Source organism: Orcinus orca, chromosome 20, assembly GCF_937001465.1.
Source record: "Orcinus orca chromosome 20, mOrcOrc1.1, whole genome shotgun sequence".
Lineage (NCBI taxonomy): Eukaryota > Metazoa > Chordata > Mammalia > Artiodactyla > Delphinidae > Orcinus > Orcinus orca.
In genome coordinates, this window is record NC_064578.1 from 54,562,668 (window position 1) to 54,590,382 (window position 27,715).

The 27,715-nt window shown below is 42.7% G+C and overlaps 2 protein-coding genes across 11 annotated transcripts in view; both read right to left on the minus strand.

Moving 5' to 3' along the window:
* Positions 1-27,715, minus strand: part of LOC105747734 (zinc finger protein 677-like) — a 136,416-nt gene that overhangs the window by 84,289 nt on the left and 24,412 nt on the right. The window contains exon 3 of one of the 6 annotated variants that reach the window (XM_049703418.1): positions 16,124-17,254. The exons of the other annotated variants lie outside the window; for them this stretch is intronic. Coding sequence (XP_049559375.1) covers positions 17,181-17,254 — 74 coding nt within the window. The 3' untranslated portion in view covers positions 16,124-17,180. Of the gene's footprint in view, positions 1-16,123; positions 17,255-27,715 lie in introns of those variants that run through there. 6 annotated transcript variants of the gene reach the window in all.
* LOC101280379 (zinc finger protein 665) lies at positions 109-27,636 on the minus strand. 5 transcript variants are annotated; one of them, XM_033416407.2, is made up of 5 exons: positions 27,559-27,636; positions 26,928-27,102; positions 19,657-19,746; positions 18,045-18,171; positions 109-4,996 (listed from the first exon to the last, which is right to left on the minus strand). In XM_033416407.2, exons 3-5 carry the CDS (start codon positions 19,726-19,728, stop codon positions 3,036-3,038), a joined length of 2,160 nt encoding a protein of 719 aa, XP_033272298.2. In that variant the 5' UTR covers positions 19,729-19,746; positions 26,928-27,102; positions 27,559-27,636; the 3' UTR covers positions 109-3,035. The 5 variants fall into 5 exon arrangements, with proteins under 5 accessions (XP_033272298.2, XP_049559361.1, XP_033272300.2 ...); XM_049703404.1 differs by having other exon boundaries at positions 19,657-19,745; positions 26,331-27,102; XM_033416409.2 differs by lacking the exon at positions 26,928-27,102 and having other exon boundaries at positions 27,559-27,608.

Below are 27,715 nucleotides of genomic sequence, written 5' to 3' on the forward strand. Positions count from 1 at the left end.
TTCCCTGGAAATGGTAAACATACTCAATTGAGGGTGAACTTAAAATGTTATTTTAAAGTTATGTTTGTTCTGAAAGACATGAAATAATTCTTACATTATACTTCTCAATTATATTTTTCACTTTTATTCATTTTAATTTCCACATATAGTTGCATGGTAATTACACCAACATAATGACTTTCTTCACTCTTTTAATTGCTCCACATCAAGAGCTACGCGTTCCCCTAATTTCTCAGCCACTGTGCAGCTAGGCAAGACCGTGAGAACAGTTTCACCAAATAGAGTGTGAGTGGAAGGAATGCATTACTCATCTGAATGACCAAATCTATATGTCATAAATCACAATATCACAATCAGAGCTTCCTCTTATACAAATATACCTGAGAGAAGGGAAAACACATATCCACAAAGACTTCCTGTAAAAGATGTCCATAGAAGCATTTTTCCTAACAGCCAAAATGTGTAAAGAACCCCTCCAATGAGTGACGACTGGGTAATCAAACTGTGGATATTACTACCCAGCAATAAAAAGTTATGAGGCACTAATAAATGTTACAATATGGATGACGCTTGTAGAGAGTAAACTAACTGAAAGAAGGGAGAAATAAGGCCACGTTATATGACTTAATTTATATGAAATGCCCCAAAGAGCCACATTCAGACAGAAGGTAACTTAATGTTTCCTTGTGGCTGGGGATGGAATATGGAATAACTGCTAATGTGTGCAGGTTTGTTTGTTTTTTTTAAAGGGGAGTGATGAATGATGAAAATACTGTGGTTGGACATTGTAAATATACAAGTCCTACCATACTGTGCACTTAAAAATTGTGAATTTTATCATACGCAAATTACACCTCAACAAAACAAACACAATCTAGTATCTCCATAGCAAACTCAGGAAAGCGATCTGCTCTATTATACTAACCACGGCCTACAAGGTGTTGGGGACATGAGTTCCAGTTGCCATTGTACTAATAGAAGGAAAAGACGATGACAGGAATAAGGGCAAGACGGGGAGGAACTGAAGAGATACACTGTAAGATAAAATTAACATAGCGAGTTTCCAAAAATTCCAGTGATGCACCTGCACATTAGCAACAAGTCTCCTGCTTCCACATTCTGAGACTTTGGTTCATTATCTCGTATCATTTCAATTCTCTCAACCTAAATGAAAAACGGGAGAGGCCTCTTTCTTTGTGTTTAATATAACACGTGCTTTGTACCTGTCATTGCTCTACGTACACTTTCATACCACACAAAACTGAAAATAACTTTGATTTATGCATCCTCCAGATTCTTCACTGAATCCATAAAAAGGAAATACAAATTAAATATACAAATTGGGCTAAACAGTATTTTAAAAAGACGATAAATATGACTAACAAAATGGAATGTTACTACAGTTTAGAAACTATGAAACATATTACTTATTACTGTAACTTCAAATAGATTTTTATAGCCTTTCAAAATGGCTATTATGGGGCTTCCCTGGTGGCGCAGTGGTTGAGAGTCCGCCTGCCGATGCAGGGGACATGGGTTCGTGCCCCGTTCTGGGAAGATCCCACATGCCGCAGAGCGGCTGGGCCCGTGAGCCATGGCCGCTGAGCCTGTGCGTCCGGAGCCTGTGCTCCGCAACAGGAGAGGCCACAACGGTGAGAGGCCTGTGTACCACAAAAAAAAAAAAAAAAAAAAAAAGGAAACTCATGAACACCGATCCTTTAAAATTATTTCCCTGAGTGCTCCAATTACAAAAAATAGGCTGTTATATTTCTTTACTTCTGAAATTTCTTCTATTTTCTTATATTTTTCGTATCCTTACTATATTTCTATTCTCACTTCATGTAAAGGTGCAATCCATGGGTCTAATTTTGGCCTCCATGCACAAAAAGGCAGGCAAAACTATAATCATATCGTGTATACCCATGAATGTTGGGAGGCAGGTATTAGGGTGTGAGAATCTGAAATTTCACTGTATTTTTATTATAGGCACAGAAATAATCTAGGATACACCATGGAGTGAATAGCTAAATGCAAATTATGAATATACATTTTCAAAACTGTAAGTTGTTTGAGTCTAACATGGAAAGAGATTGTTATATATGCCATTCAACCCAAACAGCCAAATAATGTATTATTAGTGTTCATCTATTCTGTCACTCCCCAGGCTCTCAAATTTATATCATATTGTATCTTAAAATTGTGTCCTAGTTTTTCTAGGTTACACGGATATGAATAAACCCCACCTAAAGAAGTAGGTCTTTTTTTTTTTTTTTTTGGGCCGTGCAGCGCAGCTTGTGGGATCTTAGTTCCCTGACCAGGGACTGAACCTGGTCCCTGGCAGTGAGAGTGCGGAGTCCTAACCACTGGACCGCCAGGGAATTCCCAAGAAGTAGGTCCTTTCATCTTACTGATCCCTTTCCTGAGACCATCATGGTGACAAATGAAAAGCATGTAATGAAACTATGACATCAACAGGTTTCTAACTTCAGGTTGCAGGTCATCAACAATAATGCAGCCTTTTCAAGAAACCTCAAATAACTAAATAAAGAAATTTCACAAACTGAAGATAATTAAACTTTCCCACAGATGTCCTTTCTCCATTGGCAGATTTAGTTCCCCCAGTATAAATTCTCTTATGTGTAAGTCGATTGACAGCGCTGGTTGAACACTTTATCACCTTTGTTACATTTGTAATGTTTCTTTCCGGTATGAATTCTTTGTGGTGGATCCTGAGGTCACTGCTTAAAGGCCTTGACACACTTGTACAGTTTCTATCTTATGTGAATTCATTCATGACCACAAAGGTCCACATTTCTGACAAAGCTGGTCACTGTCATTACATGTGGAAGGTTTCTCTCTGGTAAGAATTCTGTTATGTTCCACAAGCCTGGTTGCAAGCTTTGCCACATACTTAAGGTTTTATATGATTTCTCTCCTTGATGGAGTCTCTGATCTTAAGGCTTGACCACCTGCATAAGTTTTATCTCAATCCTTATATTCTTTCTACTATGAATTCTCCAACGATCCCCAAAGCTTCAGCTTTTAATAAAAGCACTGCCACACGTACCAGCTTTATGATGTTTCTTTTCCGTATGTATTTTCTGATGCCTAGCAAGGTTTGTAAATTGGGTGAAAGCTCTGCCACACTCACGACACTTGTAAGGTTTCTCACCAGTATGGATTATCTTATGTCGATTAAGATGTGAGCTATCTGTAAAGGCTTTGCCACACTCATTACATTTATGAGATTTCTCTCCAATATGAGTTCTCTTGTGACGCCAAAGCTGTGAATTCTGGACAAAAGCCTTATCGCATTTATTACATTTATAAGGTCTTTCTCCTCTATGGATCCTCTGATGTGCCGCAAGGTTTGAGTGCTGGGTGAAAGCCTTGCCACATAAGTTGCACTGGAGTTCTCCAGCGTGAGTTCTCTCGTGACCCCAAAGCTGTGAATGCTGCATCGAAGCCTTGACACACACACTACATTTACTGGTCTCCTTCCCGGTGTGCCTTCTCTGGTGCCTACTAAGACTTGAAATTTGGGTAAAAGCTCTGCCACACTCCTCACATTTGTACGGTTTCTCTCCAGTATGGATTGTCTTATGCTGAGTAAGATTTGAATGTTTTGTAAAGGCTTTGCCGCACTCAACACATATATAAGGTTTCTCTCCAGTATGGATTCTCATGTGCTGGGTGAGGATTGACCGCACGGGAAAGGCTTTGCCGCACTCATTACATTTGTAAGGTTTCTCGCCAGTGTGAATTTTCTCATGAATCCAAAGGAGTGAACGTTGAATGAATGACCTCCCACACTCTTGACACTTGTAAGGCTTCTCCCCAGTGTGCAGCCTCTGATGACTTGCAAGGACTGAATTGCGACTAAAGACCTTGCCACACACATCACATTTGTATGGTTTCTCTCCTGTGTGGATTATCCGATGGTTCCTCAGGGCTGAGTGCACACTGAAGGCTTTGCCACACTCATTACATCTGTAAGGTTTCTCTCCAGTGTGGATTGTCTTATGTTGCGTAAGATTTGAATGCTTCCTAAAGGCCTTTCCACACTCAACACATAGGTAAGGCTTCTCTCCAGTGTGGATCCTCTTATGCTGAGTAAGGCTTGAATGCTTCCTAAAGGCTTTGCCACACTCATTACATGTGTAAGATTTCTCTCCAAAATGCACCGTCTGATGACTTCCAAGGATTGATTTTCGACTGAAGACCTTGCCACACACGTCACATTCATATGCCTTCTCTCTTGTATGGATGACCTGATGTCGAGTGAGGTTTGAGCGCTGATTAAAGGCTTTGCCACACTCTTTACATGTGTAAGGTCTCTCTCCAGTATGAATTCTCTGATGACACGCAAGGTGCGAATTTCGACTAAACACCTTACCACATACATCACAATTATATGGTTTCTCTCCTGTGTGGATTAACTGATGTCTACTGAGGTTTGAGCCATAAGGAAAGGTTTTGCCGCACTCATTACATTTGTAAGGTTTTTCCTTGTATGCTTTCTGGTCTTGTGTCAGTACTGAAGGATGCATAAAGTCACTCTTATATGTACTAGAAATGTTGGTTTGGACAATAGAAGAAATTGTCTGAAGTGGTAAAAATGAGGTACTACTGTTGATACTCTTGCCAGCCTGATTAAATTGATCAAATTTCTCTTCACTTTTAAATATATGCAGTTCATCCCGAAAGCTTAATGTAAGCTTATTTTCAATAAGTTTGTTTCCAGTAGCCCTTCCACCATGTTGATTTTTTCTGTCAGTGAGATTTTCACTATGGGTTATAGGCATTCCTTTGTAATTTCTTTCATCACCTCTCCACTGACACTCAAACACATGCATGTCTTCCTGGATCTCCCTGAAGTAAAAATCTCTGATTTCATGGCTTTCATGTCTTCCCAACATCACTGTTTGGAATACTTCTCCTCTGTCACTGTTTGCTTTTGGTTTTAATTTCTTGATCACATGTATATGAGAGACAGCTACAAGATATAAAGAAACATAGGTATCCTATTAATTACAGATCGTAAATAAATGTTTCATGTTGAAAACGTGATATGACGCCAAAGGTAATACTTATCCTGAACAGAGTTATAAAACTTCCCAACCATGATCTTCAAAATTTTTGACACACTGAAGAAATAGGATCCTTTATTAATGAAAGAATAATCACATGTAATTCAAATTAATTTTAGGGTAGCCTAGTCAAACACCCTATGACAAAAACACTCACATTGTGGAAACTTAGCTCTCAAAGAAAGGGTATTTTCCACCATGACCACAAAGATCACATACCTGTTGGCAGTAAACATACTGCTGTCTCATAACTGAGGAGAAAAAACCATAATATATATTTTATGCATAATTATTGTACATAAATAAGTACTAAAGGACAATGTACTGTAATGGTAAATAATCCAAAACAAGCTTATCTAATGAATAATCTAAATAACTCGCCGTTTAGAATCACAAAACCATTGCAGCATTGAGAAAATAAATCAATAAAACAATTTATAAGAAAACAAAATATTTTTCTTAATACACATTATAAATCCACATGTCCCCATTGAGAATAGGCATTTTACAGCATTAATAAGTGGTGCGTGTCAAATATATTGCATAATACAGGCTGAAAAAACATCATCTATAAATCACAATATAAATTGATAAATATTCTAGTAAATCATGATAAAGCCAGCATAAATAATAAGTCACCATTTTATAGAAAATTTTACTCTGTGGAACTCTTTTTTTTTTTTTTTGCAGTACTCGGGCCCCTCACTGTTGTGGCCTCTCCTGTTGCGGAGCACAGGCTCTGGATGCGCAGGCCCAGTGGCCATGGCTCATGGGCCCAGCCGCTCCGCGGCATGTGGGATTCCCCCGGACTGGGGCATGAACCTGCGTCCCCTGCATCGGCAGGCGGACTCCCAACCGCTGCGCCACCAGGGAAGCCCTACTCTGTGGAACTCTTAACATTCCCCCTTTAGAATAAAGAAAGGACTTCTATTCTAGAAGGAGCACACAATATGAGAACTGGGAGTTATGTTGAAATCACCTACTCATGCAATATCATGTCAGGAAAATACATAACATTATAAAGAAGAGCTGGAGAAAGAAGTCAGAAGTCACAGTTATGATTTCATGACTGCAGTTATATCAGTCAATTAATAGAGGAATTCCCTCTCTATGCAGTGCCCTTTAATTATCCTGTTCACTGGCACCAAATTGTATGTGATACAGAGTAATGTGCTTTGAAAATTTACTAATTAAGGTCAGAGACAACATTGTTGAGAATATACTGGAAAATAAAAACATACAAGGTGCATTGCAGACAAAGGGATATCTCATAATAAATATGACAGAAAGTTGACATACCTTGTTACAGAAAAGTAACTTTTGAGTCTTTACTGTAAAACATACAATATTCTAAGCCATCTAAAAACACTAATTTGGGGACTTCCCTGGTGGCTCAGTGGATAAGACTTCATGCTCCCAGTGCAGGGGGCCTGGGTTCAACCCCTGGTCAGGGAACTAGATCCCACATGCATGCTGCAACTAAGAGTTCACATGCCACAACTAAGGAGCTGGCGAGCTGCAACTAAGGAGCCCGCCTGCTGCAACTAAGACCCCACACAACCTAATAAAAAAAACCAAAAACCAAAAAACCACTAATTTGTTTTAAGGCTTGAGGTAAAACACCACTATTTTTTAAATAAGGACAGCAGATTCACAGGGTTTATGTACATAACACAAATCTACACAGAAAGTGAGAGAAGCAAGATTTGAACCTGTACCTACAGAATCAGACATGTTCCTAAGCATGACTGGCCACTCAGGCAGTACAGAGTACAGAATATTACAACGAATACCAGGAGCTTAGAAAGAAATACTTCAAGGGAGATATAAGAACTCAGCTGTGTCACTGTAACAGTGTGACTCGGCCACTCCTGGAATTTGCTTTTGAGTCCTCAGCCCTGTGCATTCTGATTCAGGTCCTGTCTGGAGAAAGTTGTTCAGTGGATAAATAGGGGTCATTTTTTACAGTGTGAGTAGTGCAGGGGTAGGGTGGGGGGGTAAAGGAGTGTTGTGGAAATCGGGGAGTTCCAGAGTACAGACTTAATAACTCTAGGAAATAACAGTGTATTCCATCCAAGTCAAGATACCTGGTGAGAAAGGTCAGGTCTGAGGAAGGGCAAGAGTGGAGGGCAGGGAGTAGCAAACACGTGGGTGCACAGCTTGTGTTTGCATGTCTGTGGGTCTACAACCGTACGAGGGTGACTAAAATACTGAGCTCGGAGGAAAAGAAGAACTGGCAAGGAGCACAGTGCTGTCCCAGTTTTAACTAATGTAATTATATACAGACTATGGGGCAAAAATGGAAGAGCAGGTTTACACCTATATCAATACATGCCGTGAAATTTGTTAAACTGATTATCTCATGCGTTCCATCTCCAGGCATGTATTCAACACACAATGATATTCCAGGATATGTGCAAGAATGGGAGAAGAATAAGGAAATGGCCATCAAGAGGAGATGGATGTGTTTACTCTGTACACGCACATGCAGGTACAATAAAATGTTATCAATGGTACAGCAAAATAGGGGGATTTTGATTTCAAAATGATGATCTCCTGGCTGGGTGGGCAGAGAGTTTGTCTGGAGAAACCAAGATAGCAGGAGGTGTTTGCTAAGGTCTGAGCATTTTAAGATGTGATAATGTTAGTTTTTTTTTTTTTAAAAAAGAATTTTATTAAATAAAACACTACTTATATAAAATCTTTTAAAAAAGAAATCTAAGACTCTTTGTTTGGTATTAAAAATAATAGTGTCCCTTTTCCTGGGGTCTCTAATTACTTGAACTCATATCCTGGATCTCTTAACACAATCTCCGCCATATAAAAGGCATGAGTGATGTCAGCAAGATGGTAAGACCAATAAACTCAAGGCAATGATTACCCCATGGAGACACCCAGTTAATAACAATATACAACCAAAGGGGGAAAAAATCCTTTGGGAAAACTCTGGAAACCAGTAATAAAGCTGCAGCACTCAAACAAATGACTACCCCCAAAACCCTGAACCAAAAAGTGTCCGAAAGATCATGATGATTTGCTAGCCTTTGACTCACTCACTCCCCAGCACACTGCTGTGAGAATGAACACGAGAAAGCCTCCCAAAACCCAGATCTGCCCTCAGGAGGAAATGCAAATCAAAACCCCAGTGAGATATCACCTCACACCCCTCAGATGGGTTACCATCAAAAAAGACAAGAGATAACAAGTGTTGAGCAGAACGTGGAAAAAAGGGATCGCTGCTGGGAAGAATGTAAACTGTTGCAGCCACTATGGAAAACCGTATATAATTTCCTCAAAATATTTAAAAAAAAACACCCCGCTATCATATAATGCAGCAATTCCACTGCTGGGTATATATCGAACAAAATAAGATCACTGTCTTAAAAAGATACCTGCATTCCCATATTCATTACAGCAGTATTCACTACAGCCAACACATAGAAACAACCTAAGTGTCCAAAAGATGAATGGATAAAAAAAATCTAGTAGACATACACAATGCAATATTATTTAGCCACAGAAAAGAAGGAAATTCTGCTATTTGTACCAACATGGATGGACGTTGAGAGTATATGCTCAGTAAAATAAGTCACACATAAAAACTAATACTGAATGATCTCACTTATAGGTGGAATATATATATATATTCCACCTATAAGTATAATATATATATATATATATAGGTGGAATATATATATATATATATATAGAAGAACAAAAAAGACCAAAGCTAGCAGAAGTAGAAAAAAGTAGATCAGAGATAAATGAAATAGAGAATAAAAACTACAGAAAACCACAACTGGGAGGAAGCTTCCCAAATTCCAGCTCCTTCCTTAGGAGGAAATGCAAATCAAAACCACAGTGAGCTATCATCTCACACCTGGTAGAATGGCTATCATCAAAATGTCAAGAGATAATAAGGGGAGGTGAGGATGTGTTGAAAAGGGAACCCAGTGCAATGCTGGTGGGAATGTAAATTGGTGCAGCCACCATGGAAAAGAGTATGGAGTGTTTCTCAAAATATTAAAAAACAAACAAAAAAAGAATGAAACAGGAGGGAAGGAGGCAGGGCACAACCTTTGAAAGAATGACAAAGCCTGAGGACATGACATAAACTGATTAGAACGAAATGGATCCAAGATGACTGACAAGTCAACTTTTTCCACTAGACCTTGAGCCTCAGTATACGCTCACATCAGCAAGCTAAATGACACACCCACAAGCGCCATGACAGTTCCAACACCGACCATAAGGATCAAAAAGTGGGCAGTGGCCCAATTCCTGGAAATCCCCGCCTCTTCCTAAAATAGCTGGAATACTCCTCCCACTCATTAGCCTATGAAATTACCCACCACTATAAAAACTGACCACCCCAGACCCTGGTGCCTTTTCTCACCTTCTGAGATGGCCCACACTCTGTCTGCAGAGTGTGTTTCTCTCTAAATAAATCCACTTCTTACCAATCACTTTGTCTCTCACTGAATTCTTTCTGCCATGAGACATCAAGAACCTGAGCTTCATTAAGTCCTGAAACCAGGTGTGTGATCTCAGTTGGAAGACTGTGGGTTTTGGCCGGGTTCGAGTCCTGGCACGTGGGTTCAAGTCCCAATCTGAGGTGCATGGTTTCACTCCCATAGGATATAGCAATCCCACTTCTGGATACATACTGAAAGGAAATGAAATCACTACCTCAGATATCTGCCCCCCATGCTGCTGCAGCATGATTTACAATAGCCAAGACATGGAAATAACCTAAGTGTCCAACGGTATGTAAATAAATTTTAAAATGGTACACACACAATGGAATATTATTCAGCAATAAAAAAATTAAGTAGTAAATCCTGCTACCTGTACCAGCATGGACAGACCTTCAGGGCATTATTCCAAGTGAAGTAAGTCAGGAGAGAAACACAAATACAGTATGACCTCAATTATATCACACGTAGTGGAATTTTAAAACAAAAACAAAAGCGAAATGATTAGAAAAAGAGTAGAATAGTGGTTGCAGGGGCTGCGGATTGGCAGTTTCAGTTATAAGGCGAGTAAGTTCAGGGGATCTAATACACAGCATGGTGACTGTTGTTAACAATACTGTAATTATATACTTGAATTTGATAAGACAGTAGATGTTAAATGTTCTCACCACACATACACACAAAACTGTAATTATGTGAATTGATGTATGTGTTAACTAAGCTGTGGTAATTATTTAGCAATATATTATATGTATATCAAATCATCACTCTGTACACTTTAAATTTACACCATGTTATGTTTGATTATCTGTCAACAGACCTGGGGAAAAAGAAAATACAAAGGAGTACACAAAAGAGATCCTGGCTTATCATGTGAATAAGTATTTCAAAAAAAAAAAAAAAGCAGAGAGAGAGAAAGGAAGAAAAGATGGGAAAAAAAAAAAGATCTCAAAAGACCAAAACAGAGCCAAAGCTCCAGAAGGAAAGAAATGAGAGTAAGATTAGAGATAAAGGAACTAGAAAATTTCAAAAAACACAATCACAAAACTAAAAGTTGGTTCTTTGAGAGACAAAATTTACACTCAGCAAGATTAAGAAAAAATCAGAAGACTCATAGCTAAAATCAGAAATGAAAGAGGGAACATTACAACTGATTACAACTGATGCTACAGAAATCGAAAGGATTCTAAGAGAATAGTATACGCAATTCTATGTGTAAATAAAGAGTGGTAAACCAAGGAGAAATGGCTAAATTTTTAGCAACACAACCTCTGAAGACTGAACAATTCAGAAATACAAAAACTGAACAGACCTATACCTAGTAAGGAGACTGAATCACTAATCAAAAAGCATTCAACAAAGGAAAGCCAGATAGCTTCACTGCAGAATTCTACCCAACATTTAAAAACAATGAATGCAAAAAAAAACAAAAAAAACAAAAAAAAACAATGAATGCCAATCTTCCTCAAACACTTGCAAAAAAACATGAAGTGGAGGAAATACTTCCAAACTCATTCTATGAGGACAGAATTACTCTAATACTAAAACAGACAAAGACACTGCTAGAAAACCACAGACCAATACCTCTGATGAATACTGATGCAAAAATCACAAATAAAACGATAGTAAACCAAATGCAACACCGCATTAAAAGAATTATACACCACGACCAAGGGGGATATATTTTTGGAATGCAAGGGTGGTTCAACATATAAAAACTTTTCCATGTAAACCTGCACATTAAAAGAGTAAAAGGATAAAAAAAAGCTACACAATCATCTCAATTGATGCAGGAAAACTATTTGAAAAAAGTTAACATGATAAAAAACACTCAGTAAAGTGGAATACAAAACAGCTACCTCAACACAGGAAAGGACATGTATTAAATGGCCAAAACATCATACTCCATGTTGAAAGACTGAAAGCTTTTCCTGGAAGATCACGAACAAGACAACGATACATGCTCTCACTATCTGTATAAAACATATTACTGAAAAAAAATTACTAGAAGTCCTAGCCAGAATAGGAAGAAAAAGAAATAAAAGGTATCCAGATAGAAAAAGGGAAGAAAATTATCTGTTTCCAGCCGATATGATCAATTGTGGAGAAAGACCTGAAGATTCTGCAAAAATCCTGCTAGAACTGATGAATGAATTCAGAAAAGTTGCAAGATATATTACCAACATGTAAAAATCAAGTGTGTTTTTATACATTAACGATGAACAATCTGAATGAAAATTGAGAAAACAATTCCACTGACAATAACATCAAAGAATAAAACACACATAACCTTAGCAAAGAAGATTTGTACACTGTAAACTAAAAACATTGCTAAAAAATATTAGGAAAGATACAAATAAATGCAAAAATATTCCAAGTTCATGGACTGGAATAAAATATTGTCAAGATGTCAATATTACCCAAAACAATCAACATCTTCAATGCAAATACCTAGCAAAAATCCCAAGTGTTTCTTGTAGAAATAGATAATTTCATCCTAAAATGCATATAAAATCTCAAGAGACAAAGAACAGCAAAAACAAGCTTGAAGAGAATAAAGTTGGAGGTCTCCCACTTCCTTATTTCAATACTTAACACAGGGTTTCCCTGGTGGCACAGTGGTTAAGAATCTGCCTGTCAAGGCAGGGGACACGGGTTCGAGCCCTGGTCTGAGAAGATCCCACGTGCCGCAAAGCAACAAAGCCCGTGCGCCACAACTACTGAAGCCCATGCACCCTAGAGCCCGTGCTCTGCAACGGGAGAAGCCACTGCAATGAGAAGCCCGCACACTGCAACGAAGAGTAGCCCTTGCTCACTGCAACTAGAGAAAGCCCGCACACAGCAACAAAGACCCAACACAACCAAAAATAGATAAAAATAAAATAAATAAACTTATAAAAAAATACTTAACACAAAGGTACACTCATCAAAAACAGTGTGGTACTGGCATAAGGACAGAGAGACCAGTGGAACAGAATAGAGAAATAAATGTCAGAAAGAAACAATGTGTATATGGTCAAGTGATGTTCCACAAGGGTGTCAAGACCAGTCAGTGGGGGAATGATAGTGTATTCCACAAAAGATGTTGAGAAAACTGAATATCCACATGCAGAAGAATGTAGCTGGACCACTGGCTTACACCACATACGTCTAAACATGAGCTCCAAAAGTATAAGACTCATAGCAGAAAACAGGAGGAAACCTTCATGACATTGAATTCAGCAATGATCTATCAGACATGACATCAAAAGCACAGGCAACAGAAGTAAAAACGGATAAACTGGACTGCATCAAAATTTACAAGGTATTGTGCATTAAAGCACACTCAGTAGAGTGAAAAGACAATCTACGGCATGGGAAGAATATTTGCAAATCATGTATCTGATAATAGGTTAATATTGGGAATATAGCAAGAATTCTAAAAGGGTCTGATCAGCAATTCCATCATGGCGGTAGGGGTGGATCCCCACACCAACAAGCAATGTTCAGGCATCAGCTGGGTGTCCTACAGTTGAACTCAGTTGTGACACTATCTACCTGGAGATAGTCATATCCGACAGGTTAAGGGCTTGGTGTTATAAAACTGCCCCCTTCACCTCACACTTTAGATGCCAATCTCAAGTCCAGGATGTCACCAGGGCTTCTGACCAGCAGCCTACAGATCAGAGGTTCCAACGATTTATTTGTTAAGAATGTTTCATAGAACTCAGAGAAACATGTTACTTATTAGATCATCAGTTTATTATAAAGGATATAACTCAAGAACAGCCAGCTGGAAGAGATGCATAGGGCAAGGTATGGGGAAAGGGTTCGGGGTTTCCACGCCTTCCCCCAGACCACCATTCTCCCCAAATCTCCACGTGTTCACCAACCTGAAACCTCTCAGAACCCTCTCCTTCTGGGTTTTCATGGAGGCTTCATTACGCAGGCATGACTGATTAAATCAGTGGCTATTGGCAGGCAAACTCAATTTCTAGCCCCTCTCCCCAACCCCTCCAATCAGGGGTGAGACTGAAAGTTCCAACCTTCTAATCACATGGCTGGTTCCCCTGGTGACAGCCCCCCATATTGAGGGAATTTCCAAAAGTCACCTTATTACCATAAACTCAGCTGTGACTTAAGGGGGTTTGTTATGAATAACAAGACACCCATTCTACCTTCATGGCTCTGAAGTAGTTTTAGAAACTGAGGACAAGACACCTAATATTATACCAAAAGATGCTCCCATTGCTGTTATCACTCAGGAAATTCCAGGAGTTTGGGGAGCTCTGTGCTAGACATGGGGAAGAGGGTCCTCCTCAGAACTGAACCATGTTGGCACCCAAATCTCAGACTTCCAGCCTCCAGAACGGTGAGAAATAAATTTCTGCTGTTAACAAGCCACCCAGTCTATGGGACTTTGTTAGAGGAGCCAAAACCGACTAAGAGACCTATGATCTAGCAATTTCATCTCCCTGTATATGTAACAAAGAAACTGAAAGCAGGATCTGGAAGAGATATTTGCATACCCGTGTTCACAGAGGCATTATTCACAATAGCCAAGAGGTGGAAGCAACCCAAGTGTCCACTGACAGATGAATGCACAAAAAGGTGATTATTCAGGCAAAACAACAAAAGACTCAGATCCCGGCATGTGCTACAACATGGATGAACCCTGAGGATGTTACGAAATAAGCCAGTCACAAAAAATACCAGTCCACTTATGAGAGGTTATCAAACACAGTCAACTTCATGGAAACAGAAAGCAGAATGGTGTTTGCTAGGGGCTGCTGAGGGGGGATAATGGGGAGAAATCAAGTGAGTTTAAATACTCATGGTCATCAACTGAATCTATAGTCAAACAACAAGAAAAACGTGGTATATGTTAACTCTTCTAAGCTCAAATGATGTAAAACATTATGAAAGTTATTTGACACAATAAAAAAAAGAACATGTATTAGTAGACACATAATTATTTCGAATCAATCAATAATATGTAATGTGTCTAAAATTAATCAATTAGACTTCATAAATATCATCAGGAGAACAGAAGTAACCTTATGGAGACAACAGTTGAATGGCCCTCATGGGGGAGGACTTGCATTAATGGGCGCTGTAGTAACAGCAGTTCCGTGCAGAAACATTTTCTGGCCGTGGCGTGGAGACTGATGGAAGAGACCCATGTGCACAGAGGTGGTGACCAACACACACAGCAGATAAGCTGGAGGACAAGAGCACAGCACCAGTAGGAGGGACAACGGGGACCAGGTGCACTTTATATGAAGCTAATGAAAGGAAAATGGGGAACAAGACGGTCTTCTAGTGTTCACTCAAGAATGCAATTTCCAGAAGAGGGACTGGGAGTTTGGGATTAGCAGATGCAAACTATTACATATGTGTATGAATGAATCACTTTGCTGTACACCAGAAACTAACACAACATTGTAAATCAATTATACTCCAATATAAAATAAACTAAAAAAAGAAAAGGAATGGAGTTTCCAGAACGTTAGAAGTTTTGCAGGAAATACAGGTGTCAGAAACAACAGTGGAGAAGTTCATAAAGTGCAAGAAATGGGCTAAATTTTCTATAAAACACAACGCATATATAAGTATTAATTCACTATATCAACATGGACATTATGAACCTAGACAGGGAGCATGATTATTAGAATATCACAGTCATGCCCCAAAATAAAAACTCAGTGAAATTTATATAAAATTCAACAAATTATGTACAGAAAATTGAAAACATACAATAGAAAAAGCAATGAATTTTACATAACAAATTATGGCAAGGCAATCCAATGGTATTCCTGGGATTAAGAGTGACAATAAAAAATACATATATTCTCAAGATATTAAAAATCTCAACTTAAAAATTGTAATAAATTTAATTTAGTATTTGGTACTCAGGTGAAAAGAGGTATAAGGAATTAATGAGACTATGTTTTCAAAATATTCTGGACTAAGTGCAGGATTTAGGGAAACAGCTGCTGAGCCATACCCCCAACTCTAAAGGAGGAAATACTGTAATATATAGAAAACAATATCCACTCCCTAATCCCCCCCTCCCACACACTGCAAATATGAAACAAAGAACACAAAGAGTAGCAGCGGCTTAAACACAACAAATTACGGTACTTCACCGAAAGTATCATTCAGCTTCATAAGTTCCCTCACTAAATTGCTTCAAAATAACGTGTTGAGGTAGAATGAACAATGGCACACACAGAGGATAAAAAATGTGGTATGGACAATAGTTTAGTCAACAGCCTCAGAGATATGAGCATATGATCTTCATAACAAATGTTCCCAGCAGAAATTCGTGTGTTATTTATTATGGCACAAAGGGGATGGTCATTCGCATATGTGAACACCATTGTCACAGTGTCCTTGAGAGATGCTTTCATGACACTCCTCCAAACTGGAAAGATTACTGAAAACACTTATCAGTCAGGCTCTCCTGATACTTTCCACCTCAGTATCCTGGGACATGCTGACCACTCTACTGAGTAGCTTCAAGTGGTGCTTCTTATGTAGCAGGATAACGTCGCAAGATATGAGTGACAGTATTCCCCATCAAGAATTTTGTTACCAAGGAAACCCACTCCACAGGAGAATCCACCAAAAATCGTCCGTTACTTAAAGGTGGATGATCACGGCAAAAAAATAGGATAAAATTTCAGACCCTAGGACTGTGTATTTCAGAAGCAAGTTTCAGGGGCAAATTCATGCAAACTTAAGAGAATATGAAATCTGGAAGAGTCTATATTACCCAACTAGATAGAGTAGTGCAAGAGGCAGGAAGATACAAGATGTGGGGTCAGATATTGTAGGATCTTGAGAAGGGACCATGTGCTCTATCCACAGATGCCAAGCTAAGAGCCTGAAAGACTGGCATATGCTCCTCATGTAGGACTGGGGATTAAAAAGATATCTCTGTCCACCGTCTTTACAGTATTCCTAAGTAACAATCACAGATGATCCAACCCACCTCCCGTTACACACCCCCAAGCTGTGTGACAAAAATAGGACAGGGGCTTCCCTGGTGGTGCAGTGGTTGAGAATCTGCCTGCCAATGCAGGGGACACGGGTTCGAGCCCTGGTCTGGGAAGATCCCACACGCCGCGGAGCAACTGGGCCCATGAGCCACAGCTACTGAGCCTGCGCGTCTGGAGCCTGTGCTCCGCAACAAGAGAGGCTGCAACAGTGAGAGGCCCGCACACCGCAATGAAGAGTGGCCCCCGCTCACCACAACTAGAGAAAGCCCTCGCACAGAAATGAAGACCCAACACAGCCAAAATAATTAAAAAAAAAAAAAAAGAACAGGAGGAAGGGTGGAGGGATTTGAACAGGCAGGCAGGGCTTGAGACAGCCCCATGCAGGTTCTGGGGTGACAGATGGAATCGAAGAGCAGCCAGTGTTTTCTCATCTCTTGATTAGGTCTCCTAAGTACAGCAAATGGAGATGGAACTGGGAAAGGTCCAGGGGTTAGGACTGTGCAGGTGTCAGCTCTGATCCATATGGACTAAGAACTAAGCGTCTGATGGAATCAAGAACAGAACGAGAGACCAAGGGGAAAAGAGACCCCTTTCAAACATCCCGTCCCACGCTCCTCAAGGAGCCAAAGAGTTCACAGGAGCCAGATGACGGGGTGTAGATCATGATAAAAACGCTGCCTTTGTCTGTTTTGGAGCTGCAGCACCCCTGAAGGGTGAAAAGACACATTTTACATGTTGAAGGACAGAGTGGTAAGTTAGGGAGGAGAAAAATTTCCTCTGAGAGTTCACAAGAAATAAACTTCTGTTTTCCCATAGAACTCTCCCACTTAAGGAAAGTTTCCCAAACACTATTAATGGTGAGGTTTCCTCTCTGCTCTTCTGAGCTCCGACCTGTGTTGGCACCTCTGATACGTTCCCATTCATTTGATTTTTTGCTATTTTTCACTTCACTCTGCAGAGCCCAGAGCTCTTTCCCTTGCTCCAAAATGGAGATAATATTCACAACAGAAACAGAAATTCGTACTCATAAAAAGAACGGAACATGGTGTCCTGTGGTGTTTCCAGAATCCCAGTTCCTTGTTCAGCTGAGGAGTGAGGACATTACACATGGGTCTGGAGAAACATTTCACAAATCCATCCACCGCCTCCTTCTGAATACACAGGGAACAGTATAATATGCAGACATCTAGCTCTCTTCCTAGAACTACTGAATCAAAAGCACAGGGGTAGAAAACAAGAAATTTGATATATTAAGGGTTTGCCATTGGGCTTTGTAAATACTGAAGCTCTGGAACAACTAGTATGTCATGAAATGGGCAGATTCCTGAAGAAAAGCAATTTTAAACTCCTGATGTCGAATCATAAAGCTTTTCATGTCTGAGTCAACGGGGCTTTCAGGTCAGTCAAGCAAAACAGGGCCTCCCAAGAGGCACACAAGGGAAAATGCAAATATACACAAGGGCAGATCCCAACTTCTAGAGGGAAGTTATCCTCACCCAGGGAGAGCAGGTTTCCGTAGGTCTCCAACATCACGTCCCTGTACAAGGCCCTCTGAGCAGGGTCCAGGCATTCCCACTCTTCCCGAGAGAACGTGATGGCCACATCCTCAAAGGTCACCTGTCCCTGAAACAAAAGATACATCTCACCAAGGGGCCATGAGGAGAGTTCTTACCGTCACATAAAAGGAGAAGAGAGAGGATCAACCGGGTTGAAGATTACGTTCTGACAGATGTGAGTAAAGGCATTTTGAGCAAGTTATATGCCTGAAATTTTAGTTTCTTTGCTTCCACAAAAGATTACGATATCCTCCGAGTCAGTGTGGATTACTGGTTTTTGTGGATGATACACGAAATATACAAGTAAAAATGCAACACGGGTTGTCTACACAGGAGTGTCAGATATTACGTTCCACACATTGAGGGTATTCAGTATGCAGATGAGCTAGGACATGAGTGGTGTCTTCAGAGGTGACTCCACAGTGGCTTTACCGAGAGATCAGGATCTTAAAATTGTGATGAGGATAACAAAGAACAATGATGAAACGCATGTGAACACGTCCTATGTGCTAAGCATTACACTTGAGACTTGACATATATTAACTTGTTATCGACATAATAGCTCATTAGAGAAAGACCTGTTCCCACTTTACAGAGGAGAAAACTGTGTCACAGATACTCTAAGAAACTCGCCTCAGATCAAATAGCTAAGAAATGACACAGCGAGCATCTGAACTCGGGTGGTCGGCCCCTAATCAAACCTAAACAATCAAACAGTTAAGTACAGCATGAAAAGTACCCTGACAGAGGGCTCCCTGAAAAACCCTGAAACGTACAAGGTGAACAACGTGCAAATGCATAAAAAGTCATATATAAATACATACGTGTCTACACATAATGTTACCATTTTTGCTACTATTTAAATTATTAATGGGATAGTGTAAAAGAGGATTAACATGTAATTTCAACTGCTAAAAAAATATAAAACTTATTTATAAAATGATATTTTATAAAAGCCATGGACTTTCACATCCATGCACTAATGCACACACATGTAGACACACCATTCACTAAAATGAGAGCAGCTGTCTCAACATATTTTGGATGATTTTTTAAATGATCATTTTGATCAACGTATTTCAACATCTCTGGGACAATGAAAATGTACTAAGTGTACTTAATTTAGTTTGTCAACATTATTCTATAGTAGGTTAGTAAAAAACAGATACAAACATGAAGAAATATATAATGCTTTAATGTCTATAAAATACATATACTCAAAAATACAAATATAATTTTATCCATTTAAATTTAGATATGTAGCTATTAAAAAAAGCCAAACCAAGTTTGTTTATTCCAGTAATAAAATACTGATTCAAAATTGGAAGGGTTATTAGTAGTGTACATTAATTTAACAGATTAAGGAAAGAAATTACCAAAATAGTAGAGTTGAAAAATTCTTGGATAATTAAAAATCATGACAAAAAGAATGCTAAAAAAAAAACAACCAAACTTTTATTGAGCAAACTGAAGCATCAGAGAAGACTGGCAAGTCCGAAGAAGGGCATTTTGGAAGGACAGACAAAATAATCAACTGACAATACGACTTTACCTGATTCACAGCCATTCCTGACTCCTTTTCTTTCCTCTCCCTCCTCTTCTGGGCTTCTTCCTCAGACAACATGAGTCTTTAGAGGTTGACCTTGAAAGTTGGAAAGATGCTGTTTAATGCTTAGAATCAACACACCCCCTTCCTGAGTCACCACCACACACACAGGGAAGCCCTCAGCATGTGGAACAGACAGTCCTCTGCTGCCCACTGTCCCAGGAGGGATTTGGGGCAATAAACTCCTACACAGAGTCCAACAGGTGAGTTTCCCACCCTTTCTTCAGATCAGGCTCCCCTCCTGGTGAGGCCCTCACGTACCCAGCAGCAGCGGGCACCTCAGCTGGACCTGACGATCCCCTGCAGGTCACAGACCAGCCCTGATCCATCCCCACGCAGAGCAGAGACCCCACCCTCAGCCCAGATCTCAGCTCTCAGGAATGGGGGGACTCAGAGTCACGATGCTCAGTGAGGGATCCGGATTGGAACATCCTGGGGCAACATAAATATTATTGAACTTTGGTCCCACACTGACTACATGAAGAGGGTACCTGGTCAGAGGGTACAAAACATGTCTATGCATAAAGCCTCATCGATCTGATGGGAAGCCTGGGTTGAGCACCACTCACAGGAGGCAAGCCCAGCACAGCCCCCACTTTCTTATTCTTTCCCAGCTTTACTGAGGTGTAACTGACGAATTAAAATGGTATAAATATAAGGTGTACGATGTGATTATTTGACAGATGTATACACTGTGAAATAATTATCACAATCAAGTAATTACACTTCCATCAACCCACAATTACCATTTTGTGTCTGTGTGGTGAGAACACTTATTTATATTTATTTATATTAATTCTCTCTGCAAAGTTCAAGCATATAGAAATACACTACAATTAACTACAGTCAGCATGCTGCACACTAGCTCCCCAGAACTTACTCATTTTACAACTGAAAGTTTACCCCTTTGACCAAAATGTCCCCATTTTCACCAACTCCCAGACCTCGGTAACCACCATTCTACTCTCTGGTTCTATGAGTTTAACTTCTTCAGTTTCCACACATTAGCGAGATCAGACAGTATGTCTTTCTAGGTCTGGCTTAGTTTACTCAGCAGAATGTTCTCCATGTTCATCCACGGTGTCGTAAACGGCAGGACTCTTCATTTTTACGGCTGAATAATAATAGCTCATGGTATGTATGTAACACATTTTTGAATGCATTTGTCTGTCACCAGACCTTCGTGTTGTTTCTACATCTTAGCTGCTATGACTAATGCAGGGATGCTCACAGGAGTGCAGCTATCTCCTTCCAAATACTGATTTTGTCTCCTTTGCATCAACAGCCAGAATGGCCTTGCTAGGCGGTCTGCCTGACCTATTTTCAAGTTTTGAAGAAACCTCCACACTGAGTTCCATAACTGCTGTACCATTTACATTCCCACCAACAGTGTAGGAGGGTTCCCTTTTATCCTCACCCTTGCCAATACTTGTTATCTCTTATCCACTGGCTAACAGCCATTCTGAAAGCTGTGACACCTCCTTGTGGGTCTGCTCTCCCCTGAGGCCTGGTTCTCACCAGGACTCAGCCAGTGGAAGGGGAAGAAGCAGAAGGAAACGTGCAGGGCAGGCATATGGACCAGAGGTGGGGGTGAGGGAGTGGCTGGCATGTTAAATGGGAGGGGGGTGGTCAGAGAAGGCTCCACTCAGACGCTGACATCAGACCACAGACCTGGCGGAGGAAGCGTGTTTGCCACCTGGGCCTGAGGGACAGCCCCTGTGAGGGCCCTGGGACAGCAGGAACCTTGACCCCAGGAAAAGGAAGGAGCCTTGGGTGGCTGCAGCAGGTGAGGAAGTGGGCGGGAGGGGAGGTCAGAGAGGCACCGGGGGAAGCTGATGATGAAGGGCCTTGGTCTCCAAGCATTTCTCTTCCATAAGAAAAGAAGAATTTTAGCAACCACGTATTCCATCACTCGTTTTAAGTAAACATCTAATATTTTGTATCTTACATTTTAGAACAATTACACATAATGTAGTGTTTTATATATTTTATACACATACCAAAATGTTCATCAGAGCCCCAGGAAGGATGGTGTCGCCCTTAAGCAAGATGTGTTAGACGGCAGGGGGAACACGGTCAGGGATCTCAAGGAGTCAGTTTCAGACAAATTAAGGCAGAGATGCCTGTTAGATGTCCCAGCAGAGATGTCGAGGAGACAGCTGGACACAGGATTCCAGACTTTAAGGGAGAGATGTGGGCTTGAGAGGGCAAACTGGGAGACGGGCAAGTGGTGTTGAAAACTCATGAGAAGAGATGATGGGGAAAGGCAGCAGATGTAGACAAGAGAAGAGGTTCAACGACTAAAACTTTTGGAGGCTGCCACGTTCAGAAACCAGGGTGTTCAGAAAAATTCATCAGAGGACAGCGAGAAGGGAACAGGGAAGTGAGAAGAAAATTGAAGCAAACGGACTTTTAAAGGTTAAATCAGTCTTTCAAGAAAATCAGTCTTTCAAGGAAGGAGGAGTGATCCAGTGCGCAACATGCTGCCGATACAACAAGCAAGATGAGAAGAGGAAATAAATTATTCGATTGAGAGATGAGGTCATTGGTGACTCTGGAAAAGAAAGTATCAGTAGATGGTGGATGTGAAAGCTTGATTGGGTGGGGTTCACAGGGGAACTAGAGGCAAGAATTGAAGACAAAGAACATAAACAAGTTTGTAGTATATTGTGCTCTGAAATGGAGCATAGAGAAAAGGTACTTAGTAGTGGGGAAAATGTAATTAAGAATGCTTTGGGGCTTCCCTGGTGGCGCAGTGGTTGAGAGTCCGCCTGCCGATGCAGGGGACACGGGTTCGTGCCCCGGTCTGGGAAGATCCCACATGCCGCGGAGCGGCTGGGCCCGTGAGCCATGGCCGCTGAGCCTGCGCGTCCGGAGCCTGTGTTCCGCAACGGGAGAGGCCACAACAGTGAGAGGCCCACGTACCAAAAAAAAAAAAAAGAATGCTTTGTTTTTTTGTTTTTTTTTTTTGCGGTACACGGGCCCCTCACTGTTGTGGCCTCTCCCGTTGCGGAACACAGGCTCCGGACGCGCAGGCTCAGCGGCCATGGCTCACGGGCCCAGCCGCTCCGCGGCATGTGGGATCTTCCCAGACCGGGGCACGAACCCGTGTCCCCTGCATCGGCAGGCGGACTCTCAACCACTGCGCCACCAGGGAAGCCCAAGAATGCTTTGTTTTAAAGATGGTAGAGTGAGCTTCCCTGGTGGTGCAGTGGTTGAGAATCCGCCTGCCAATGCAGGGGACACAGGTTCCAGCCCTGGTCCAGGAGGATCCCACATGCCACGGAGCAACTAGGCCTGTGCGCCACAACTACTGAGCCTGCGCTCTAGAGCCCTCGAGCCACAACTATTGAGCCTGCGTGCCGCAACTACTGAAACCCACATGCCTAGAGCCCGTGCTCTGCAACAAGAGAAGCCACTGCAATGAGAAGCCCGAGCATCGCAACAAAGAGTAGCCCCCGCTTGCTGCAACTAGAGAAAGCCTGCGTGCAGCAACGAAGACCCAACACAGCCAAAATAAATAAATTAATTTTTTTTAAAAAAAGAAAGAGTGCTACTTCCAATAGAACATCTTTAAAAAAATAAAGATGGTAGAGGGCATAAAAAGGTTTTGGCGTGTGTGTGTGTGTTGGTCCTTGTGTGTAAGATGGGCAACACCACCATTTGTGTATGCTGATGAAAATAACCCCCTAAAAGTCAAATACATGATGCAGTGGAGGAAGGATGCCATGCGGTCCTGACACAGAGTGAAGTTGGCAACAAGGGCACAATCGCAGGGTCAGCCGCAGCCAGGAGCAGGGACAGACTCTTCACAGTCGATACTGAGGAGACAACACAGGCCCTGAGGCAGATGGGTGAGCCAGTTAGAGGAGATCTCTTCCCTTCGCTCCAGGGGCTCAATGAAGAAGAAACAGGGCCTTTGAGAGAAAAGATGGGAGAGGATGAATTGGACCTATGAGGGCCTGTAAAGGAAGGGCATGGAGCAGACACACAGGGAATGTGAGGGAACACAGCCAGGAATCTGAAGTGAGACCAGTCAATCTGGGGCTGTGCTTTTCTCCAGCTGTGATGAGCCACACGGGGACAGCACAGAGGAGGCACAGCTGGATGTGATGGGGATGCCAGGGAGGGCAAGGAAGTAGAGGGCCACAGGAGAATGAGTGCACACATCCTTTGCTTTGGGGCATCTGACTTGCACGGCTGTAAGTAAGTGACAGGGTGTGCTTGTCTCCATTATGGAAAAACAGCCTGGATAAGGTGGGGGAGTGTATCCCACTGGCTTATCATTTTACCCGATGCAGACAAAACAAGCCTGGACTATGGTACATACTCCATATGTAGTCAGCAAATTAATGAGAAGAACACAGAGTGCAACTCGTACACCCTCCGGCATGGTCTTCACTTTGGGGGACAGATGTGTGCAGGGATCCTTTGCCTTGGAAAGAGTGAGGAAGGAGCTGACCAGGAACAGCAGAAATGGGTCTAGCCGAGGGTCCTCCATCCAGACAATGCCCCTTACCCTCAACAAGTGCAAAGGGCAAGTGTAAGCTCAACCGGGACGGCAGTGACCTCAACCAAGGGGTAGCTGCCTCAGGCTGAGCAAGACCCATTTCGGAAATAAAAGAGCCTAAAATCAGCAGAAAAAGGAGAGGCCTCACGGCTGCCTAGACCCCTCGATGAAGAAAAGGTCTCAGTGTCTAGCATTTCTCACTCTGCAATGACATTGGCTTAAAAAAAAATCACAACCTGGGACTTCCCTGGCGGCCCAGTGGTTAAGACTCTGTGCTTCCAACGCAGGGGGCGCAGGTTCGATCCCTGGTCAGGGAAGTAAGATCCCATATGCTGCGGTGGGGCTGAGGGGTGGGAGGGTCACAGCCTGAAATCCTGACTTGATTGGGTTGGTTGGGATTGTGCAAAGCAACAGCAGAAGCACAGCAGGAAGTGGGTGTCTGAACCGAACAGTAGAGGGGAAGCTGGAAGACTTGAGGGAGGCAAGGCACAAAGAGAGAAAACAGGTTTCTTCCTCAAGTCACCTACCTGGGAAACCACCAGCACTGCCATTCTAGCGAACACAACAGAGAAACGTGTATGAAGGGCGAGTGTGTGTTGGGTAGGAACACAAGTTCCTTTCTGTCATCTGACCTCATCAGCTCACCCCATTCTACACTCTACTAACTGCTGAGCCCCAGATCCACTGGTGAGTATGAACAGAGCTTTTCCTTCATCCCACTCCCGAGTTTTCCCGCAAATACCAGGGCTGTAACTCCCCAAATGAGGCTCCCCTTCCTGTCTCCAAATTCCCTTCTCAGACCATAGCAGCCCTTCTCATTGGTTCCGCATTTAGTTTAAAACATCTTGCTCATCTGCTCCCCAGCTGCCTTGTGACTGGTGTGTGTGTGTGTGTGTGTGTGTGTGTGTGTGTGTGTGTGCGTGTGTGTGTGCGTGTGTGTGTGTGTGTGGTGTTTTGGGACAGATGTGCAGAGGACAGTAGAGAACCCACCACTGGCCTGGTAGGAGGAAAGTAGAAGCTGCATTTTCCCAACAATGAGCCTTTGTACTTCAATTCACCTTGGTGTTGACTGCCCGCGATTCCTGGAACAATCCTTCCCCGAGTCATAGGGCGTTATGGCCCCTCTCAAGTTGTGTCCATAGACACATCCCCCACAGGTCCTCCGTATGAAATTCTTCTGCCATCTGCAGCTTAAGACCCAATGTTTCCCTTCTGGAGTCATACAGACTTACGAAGTCTCATGCGGCCCAAGACACTCCCAAGACACCCCATAATGATCCCTTATCCTACTATGAAACCCCACAAAACATTCCAAACCCTAATAACTCATGCATTTAGATGGAACAGTACACATGAAGACCCTCGAGGACCCACTAGACTGAAGACACCATATTTTCATTCAGTGACCACAGCACAAACACTGTCATCTCCAAAAACTACTACTAAGAGAGGTGTCTCCAGTGATGCACATGTCCCAACAAGACCCCAACATCTTTGAAGAAAACACTCCAAATTCTCTTTCGTATCTTCCAAAATGCTACTGGAACTTCCTTCACCTGCAACTCAAAATATCTCAAAACACAAAAGGTAACCCAGAAAATGGTCTCTGAAGGTTTTCCCTGTAATTACTATATGGGATGCATGATGATTCTTGCCTTCCCAAAAGATCCCACAGACGTCACTGAGTGGCGTGGATTCTGTGGGACACCCTCTAGGCACCCGTTAGGACCAACACCCCATCCTCCTGCATACAGAGCTCTCCCTGTGGGCTCAGCTCAGGCCTTGATTCTAACAACATCGCAGGAATACATTTCTCTCTGCCAAATCCACTGCCTTCATTCCTCCACAGGTGTGATCATGGGTTACTCGATTAAACCCACGCGTGCAAATCTCAGTCTCCGCATCTGTGTCCCAGGAAACGGGAGCTAAGACACTAGAGCACCCCAAACCATTCCATGCAGCCTGCAACCACCCATAAACCCACTGGCAGATGCTCCAGCCAGAACTGCGGCACCCCTTGCCAACAGTTCCACACACCCCATGATCCCACAACTCTGCTTGGGACAGGTGCACACACCATTCATCGGGCTCATCTAGAGGCCCACACTTCCTTCCGTATCCCTCCGGCAGACACCTACGGGCTCCTCTCCACTTTCTCCATTTTTCCTCCTCTCCTTCACGCATGCCTGAGCAAACAGGGCTGAAAGGCACAGAGACCTATGGGCACAGGATCGCGAGAGGAACACACACAAGCTGCAAACTGAAGGCCACTCGGCATTCAGTATGGAGATCAAGAAGGTGGTCCTCCTGGAAAAACGCTGAAAGGGGTCAGCTTAGAAATAAGCTCTGGGCAAACGTCTTCATCATGAATAGAGGGGCTCTGTTGGAAGAAGGTTCCAGGTCAATCCAGCCCATTCTTCATCACTTGCAGAGAACAGACAAGAGGTACTTGAGAGGCACATCTACTTAGTAGCTCACAGATCACATAAAAGGGAAGAAAACGCAATACTAGATTGACTGACGGAACTCACTTTCAACTGTTGAAAGATCACTGACATCCTTACCAAGTACTCATTGAAACAGGCCCTCACCCATCCTCTACGTTGCCATCTGTTCTCCCTCATTCTTATTTTCACCTTAGTTTTCCTATTTCTCTGTCAACCGCTCTGTCTCTGCTTCTCCTGATCCCCCTCGCCCACATATTTACCGTGATGTCGACTGAATTAAGATGCCCGCCCAGCGGAAGTGCATTTTCCAGCGGGGTGGACTTTGAGACCGAAGAACACTGAGCGTCACACGGCTGGCCCAGGTCACCTCCCCCTCTAAGGGGTGAGGGGAAGGGCTGACTAAGAAGCGGAGGCCGGGGGAGCAGAAGGACCGGCCTGAGGAAGACACGAAAAAAGACGGGCGTGGAGGAAGGGGGGTCTCAGGAGAGGGGCGGGCTCTCCAGAATCCCGGGACCGGGGAGAGGACGCGGGCTCTACGGGAGCGGGGCTGCCAGGGCTGCCCTCCAGGGGCCGAGAGGACGAGGCTGGGGTGGAGCGAATCCACCTCAAAGAAGAGGACTTCACGGGGGGGGCGGAGGTCAGTAAAGGATTTTAACCAGGAAAATGCAGCGAAAAAGAAGCGAAAAGAAAAGCCAAAGGAACGAACTAGCCTCAAAGCCATTTCAAACCCTGAGGGAAACGACCCCTGCCCTGTGACGGCGACGTCTGTACTTACTTGGGGCGGAGGGGCAGGTGCGGTGATTTTAAGGTCCGTAGTGACTCCCACACCCAGAGGATGGGTTAGGGTGGGGGTTGTTAAGCGCAAATTTACACTAGAAAGAAGAAACTTACGCTCCGCCTGTGACCTTCGCCCCGCGCTCTCCGCTTCCGGGTCCGTTGACAACTGCGCACGCGCAGAGTTGAGCGGCGGGGGCGGGGCCTGGGCGGAACGCTATCGCGAGCGGCGGGGCGTGGGGCCCGGGTCTGCACTGCCCCAGGAGAAGGCGGG